This window comes from Argopecten irradians, chromosome 16 (assembly GCF_041381155.1).
Source record: "Argopecten irradians isolate NY chromosome 16, Ai_NY, whole genome shotgun sequence".
Taxonomy (NCBI): Eukaryota; Metazoa; Mollusca; class Bivalvia; order Pectinida; family Pectinidae; genus Argopecten; species Argopecten irradians.
The window spans coordinates 6700052-6706641 of NC_091149.1; the positions used below are offsets into that span (position 1 = coordinate 6700052).

The 6590-nt window shown below is 35.7% G+C and overlaps 1 protein-coding gene across 1 annotated transcript; it reads left to right on the forward strand.

The window, feature by feature from the left end:
• Positions 1 to 930: 930 nt before the first annotated feature.
• On the forward strand, positions 931 to 5837 carry LOC138311115 (WSCD family member GA21586-like). Its single transcript, XM_069252559.1, has 3 exons — positions 931 to 1457; positions 2066 to 2347; positions 3740 to 5837. Exons 1-3 carry the CDS (start codon positions 1085 to 1087, stop codon positions 4150 to 4152), a joined length of 1068 nt encoding a protein of 355 aa, XP_069108660.1. The 5' UTR covers positions 931 to 1084; the 3' UTR covers positions 4153 to 5837.
• The last annotated feature ends 753 nt before the right edge of the window (positions 5838 to 6590 follow it).

Sequence of the window (6590 nt, forward strand, 5' to 3'; positions counted from 1 at the left end):
GATAGTACGGCTTTGGATACTGTCCTGCGCAACGCTGGAACTTGTGTTGACTTCCTGTTTCCGGTTTTTGATAAAGTTTTCCAACTCTACATATATGGATGAGTTACATAGAATAACGTTACCGAGACACCTCTATCACAAGAGTTCGCTTCGCGAACGGGCCTTTGGCCCGTTCGCTGCGCTCTCTATAATTTGAAGAGAATCTAACAAGAACTGAAGATATGTCTCTGTAACTTCATATGTAGTCTCATCTTGGCACTACCTTATTCTATCAATTACATTTTGTGATTAGCCAGGAAACGACATAACAGATCATTAAACAGCCGTCATGAAATTCTAAAATTTCTAAAGAGAAAACAAACTGGCCATAACAGAAAAAGACCAATTCGGCAATTTCTGTAAACGAGAAATTTAAATAGCTCTGGAGCATTCGGGAACCTTCGGCACTTACCGAAAAAGTCATGCCCTGAGCAAAGGGAGGTAACTGTAACAAGCATGGAACTTATCAAAGATTTAGATAGTACATGTACTAGTAAAACTACAGAACCTTTAAAAACCATTGCATGTAATAATACTACTACCCTAAGGGTGGATATAACGTCAGTTACAGTAACCCCTGGAGTATCAAGGATGCTTGTGAGCATGCTACGACAGATATAGTGTATTATTCTTCACGACAAAAAAAATAATAAAATATTGCATACTGAAAATGCTCGTATTAAAATTAGATGAATAGAAAATATGTTATCGTACTGCAAGCGTAAACATTTATGCATAGTGAAGATTAAAAAAAAGACTCGGCTAATATGTAAAGTCATCAACTGCCACGGTTCAGTGTCATTACATAGTCTTATTCATATTATCCCAAAAGTGCGATATGTTTATACATTATACATATCCGGGTTTTTTTAAGCACACTTTAAAAATTGGTCTTTAATAACCACTCAAACTATGTGATGCGTAATAAGCTGTATAAAAATAACCGTATATATACACACACACCATCAACTGTCAGTGGTAATTTACGTTGTAGTCTTAGTTGCAGGTTACGTTTCTTCAGACGACATACAAACGCCAAGCCAATATGGCTGTATCTCTGAGGGTAATTCTGCAACATTCACGTATTATCATCATGACTGGAGTTTATTTAACTTTTCTATCTGTGTTAATATATATTACCGAAAATCAATATCTTAACCAAGGTGTAAACCCTCTAAAGAACATACCACACAAGATAGAACATCCACGTCTGGATAGTGTGACCTTAAGAGAAGAACCGTTTACGAGTGTTGATTGGAAGTATGACCTGGGAAAACTACATGACACGTTTAGAAATGATTCATGTCCGGAAAGAAAGCTGGGATTACTAAGCAGCAATACTCCTCGACGTACCGGAATGTTAAGTTTTCAGGCATCTGGGAGTTCTTGGACCAGACATCTTGTAGAGAATCTTTCAGGTAATGTTAGCAATATGGAAAACTGCTTAACTTTCATAGGTTTTCAATCCTAGTTTATATATTTGATTTATTAACGTCATATTACCAGTCAGGGTCGTGCAAGGATGGTCTCTCATGTATGCATGTGTAGCGTGTATGTAGTGTAATGTGCGTTTTGTGTGTTTTGGGAGACTGCGGTATGTCTGTGTTATGTCGTCTTGAATAGTGGAACTCTTGACCTTTCGATATTGCTTTATCAATGAAGGATGCTGCCGAGGACACAAAGCATCACGCCCCACTTAGTCATATTTTACTGACAACGGGCGAACCAGACTCTCTGTATGCTGAGCGCTGAGCAAGAGTAGACTTTACCGTTTTTAATAGACTTTGTTGTGTCTCGGCTAAGGGACAGAACCCAGAGCCTACTTCGAGCGCTCAACAGAAGGCCAAAAGTGAGGTGGTATAAAGGGAGACATTAGGAATAACAAAGAAAAAAATCCTAAATTTAGTTGTGTTTTACGATTGTGCAATAGGGGCAGCAGGTACAATTCAACACCCCACCAGCAGAGCTCTCAAATCATAGTGTTGCTGTAAATGACTTGTGATTGATATAAACTACTGTGTTGTAGGAATTTACACGTGTTCCGTTACACGGGTGACAATTCAAGGGGAAAGCGTCAGATTGAACAACCGCAGTGGAAAAATCTGCATTACTTACAAACGTCACAAATTACAAAACTTGGATATATCCCTACTCACTGATGCGATCATTCTCGTAAGAAACCCGCTGTACGTGATAAAGTCCTACTTCCACTATATAAACGGGGAAGACGGCATAAAACCTTCATCAGAGCGTAACGACATAGAGAAACATAAAACGTACGCCAATACATCTTTGTTCTACTCGCCAAGTAAGTACTGAGTAAAAATAGGAATAAATTAGTAAGTAGTCTAGTGCCACTTTGGCGGTACAACAGGGGTGGCGATATTTAAAATATGTAGTTATGTGGTCGGCTACTGATCTACATGTATTTGAAATTGTGACATGTATTCGCATTTCACTTGTGATTGGGGGTTGTGTTGTTGTGTTGTGGGTTTCGCCACATGAAAGGAGACGCTTACTGGTCATGATTGACCTTTTCTCGATATCTTTTGGGTATTGCGTAGATCTTCATTTTTATGTCACGTGCACGTGGTATTTGATTTTTTTAATGACCATCCACGTGATTATTTTAACATGACCACATAATGATAAGTATCTATGTTTAGCTGTTTTGTTTCATAAAAGGTGAAAAGTCCACAGACGGTAATTTACTAATAGAACAGAAGACATTGTCACTTTATCGCTTTTGCCTTTTTTCATGTGATTTTTACCTTGTTTAAATGAAAGAATATTTTACAAACCATAACTATTTAAACGTCCGCGAAGCATTGATTTTTAAGAACGTCATTTCTTAGTTTTAACATAATACATGTACTTTTCAATATATCATTATATTTTACTCTTGGCGCCAAATGATTTCGTTGTCGGTGAACCGTTAAACTTAAACATAGAAACTCAAACAACAGGAATAACATTTCAGTCACTGAATTCTATAAACGTGTTGATTCTTTGTTGGTAAAACGAAAGCAAAACAAACACACATTTTTTAATTAAAGTTGTACAATGTTTTTCCCTTGCGTAACATTTAAAGTGTTCTACATATTTGTATCCGCCTCTCTTTTTTATCCTTTAATATTTGCCGACTTTTGTTCGTATAAGCAAAGCGATTAAATATTAAATATAAATATTTATTTTGATCGCGTACCACATTTAAAATTGTTCGTAACTGGCCGAACTGTTCCGATCTATTCCAATCGGTACGGGTTTTGCCGCGTGATACATGTACGACTCGGGAATTTTCGATTTTTTACACCGACGTCGATCACGTGGTGCATCTCAGGTTTCCGATATTACCCAAAAATTTTAACATGGTGCAAGGCATCCTTTCCCTCTATCTGAAATATGTGTTTGTGTTTCTATGGATCTGTAGCACGATATATATGAATCCATACTCACACATTGTATGTTTTAACAATTTGCTCAAGTGAATATTACAGGAAATACAACTTGAAGAAATCGAGCTTCTAAATGGATCAAAATGTTTAAAATCAACCGTGTTTCAGATTTTATTTAAAAAAACCCAGCTTTTTCAGTTGAAACCTATTAGATTTTGTTATACTCGAATACAATTATTGATGTGTTTGAATGTTTTATCTGTTCCTCTGACTGAAGTACATATGTGTGTATGTCTATCTTTTAGAATGGGAAAAACATGTGGCCACGTGTCTGAAGGGATGGAAAAGACAGTATATGTCCTGGATAAAGCTGTTTAAAGGAAGGTCAATGATTCTTGTTTATGAAAACATGCAAAATAATCTCACAAAGGAATTATGCAGACTTATAAGGTTTCTGGGTCTGCAGGTTACACCGCGGGATTTCTGGTGTACGTGGGTGAACCGGGAAGGAGAACGCCATCGGACACCACGCAACCTCACGGAGACCAGTGTAGACAACATATTCACTGCGGCACAACGGAAAGACTTACTGGAAGCTGTGTGCGAAGTTTTAGAGTTAGCAAGGACGTTAGACATTGATGTAGACATTTCTCAATACTTAGAGGAATTGTCGGACACACCTCGTACGGCATGTCATCAGTTTAAAAAGGTCACATAAGAAAATAAACGGAACTGTGATGTAAAATTATAAAACGGTTGACAAGATTCCATCTTGATTTAAAACGATTCGTTTCTTGTATTTGAAACACCTGCCAAAGGTCCGACCAAACTGGAGGAAAGCAACATCGAATACACGTACCACGTACATCATCATTAAAACAATTAATTTAGGATATTGACTGAAATTTAATATAAAATATAATTTTGTTAATTATTAGCTCACCTGCCCTATGGTCGTCCGGCTTCAACTTTTCCATTTAAGCAACTTCTTCTTCAAACTTTGGAGACCTCGTACGGCATGACATCAGTAAAACAGATACTTTCTCATATCAACTGGAATTTAATACAAAAAATAATTAGATTAATTATACTTATTGATATTATAATCATTATTGTGTTAATATAAAATCACTAGAGTTCCGAGCACTATGAATTCTTTGGTGAAGCACGCGATAACGTGATTTGGGTATGAAATATAACACTAAAAGGGTTGAAATAATTCCATTTTTAAGCTTACTATACGGTGATTTGTGTATATTTGGTAACGTATACCCAAACAACTTGCTAAACACACTCACACAATAATCCATTTTAGGATAAATCCAATGTTTCCATGTTCTAATCTCAATATATATTAACTGGAATTTAATGTAAAATACAATAATATTAATTTATATCCTTATTACAAGATTACCGATATTTACATACAATTCATTTATCGTAATATTCAGTAATGTGGACATAACATACATAGCAATTATTTTACATGATGAATAATGTGCGTGTCCTTGCGCTTGGGCTGAGGTGACCAATATTACATTTTCCAGTCGAGAGATGGGTTGTTTTTATCTTGTCCACAGGTTCCTTCCACATACTCAAAATTCTAAACATAACTGTTGAAGACTGATATATCTAGAGCAAATAATCGATGTAAAGTTACATAAGACCATGATTGAATGCATTGTTGGTAGCGATAGACCTAGGACGTCTACTGTACTTGCAGGCGGTGTATGGCATTTTGCAAATTATAATTTTCCTAGATGAAATAAATGATTTGTTGTAATGTCTAGAATGGTTTATGTAAATAATGAATATACCAACCCATATTATCAGCGGTAGTCATTTTGATTTTGCTGTTATCAATATCGATGCTTGAATCGTTTGTGCGATAAGATGAGGTGACGAGTTTTTGCCGAGTCATCTCGTCTTTGCGTGTCGACACCAAAATAAAACCTGCAGGCCTACTTTAAGATCGTCGATCCGATGTAAATCCTCAGATATATAATAATATATTTTGTAGTAATAGCTACATGTACATGTAGCCCTCGCCATATTTTGGAGATAGTTGAATAGGCATGTTTGCGTGATATATTAAAAAAGTTGGAAAAAAAATTGCCGCCGGTGGTGATAATCGAAAGATCAGAAGATCTGCACGTTAACACTAAGCCAGATTCCTGCTTTTTTATATATGTATAGTGATATTTTTATATTAAGTAGATAACACTGTTATTTTAATCACCTATCTTAGCAATATTTGATGATGTATCATTTAGTATCTCCTAATAGAAGAACTGTTGTAAATGCCATGTACATGGTTTCAACATGAAGAGAAGTGAAAAAATGATGATAACACATTGATCACAAATCAAAAAATGTCAAAAGTTTTTTGTTGTTCATTAATATACCTGGTATACTGTAATCTTTGTTTGTTTGTTGTTTATCGATTTTTTGCCGAAATACTCGAACGTCGGTTAAGACACCCTAGAGGGGGATGGGTTGGATTTCGCCGAGAGGATGCATGCAGACCCTTGTTGATACGGAGAAAATGACAGTTTTTATTTTATAACGCTACCATGGAATATCAAATCTATATGATGTGAGAAATTGTACAACACTATCATTTTTTTAATATTATATCTTTCGATCGAGCCTACTGCGTATGCATCGTACAATTCTACTAATTTGAAAAAAAACCACGATAACTTGTAGGCCTACAGCCGATGTCGGGAACAGGTCCGATTTGATGCACTCATCTAAAATATAGAAAATGAGTGCTAATTCTGAAACTTTTTGACTAAAGATAGTTCATATAAATTTTAGGTCTTCAACGATCACTGCTTTTATAAAAAAAATAAAAAAAAAAACACGAAAAAAATCACGATAACTAGTCGCGACCCAGTACCCCGGTTTCATCTTTTTTCGACGGCGGAAAACTCAATATAGAGTTTTTACACGCAATGTCAAACATATTCAATTCGAATCATTAACTATATGTTTCGGAAGCATGTTAATGATGTTTTTGTGCAATATTTCATGAATTTCATTTACTAAACGAAGAATTTCATCGACAAACGCAGTAAGATAGTCAAGGCCTACTGTTTCTTTTTCTTTTTGTCAAAGTGACGTTTAAGTGATTAAATGTTTCAAGGAAAACTT

What these genes read in the sequence shown, in the direction of transcription:
- LOC138311115 (XM_069252559.1), top strand. Translation starts at nt 1,085, where the DNA reads ATGGCTGTATCTCTGAGGGTAATTCTGCAACATTCACGTATTATCATC. An exon ending in TCTTGTAGAGAATCTTTCAG is followed by an intron (nt 1,458 to 2,065) that starts GTAATGTTAGCA and finishes ACTGTGTTGTAG; the next exon opens with GAATTTACACGTGTTCCGTT. An exon ending in ATCTTTGTTCTACTCGCCAA is followed by an intron (nt 2,348 to 3,739) that starts GTAAGTACTGAG and finishes TCTATCTTTTAG; the next exon opens with AATGGGAAAAACATGTGGCC.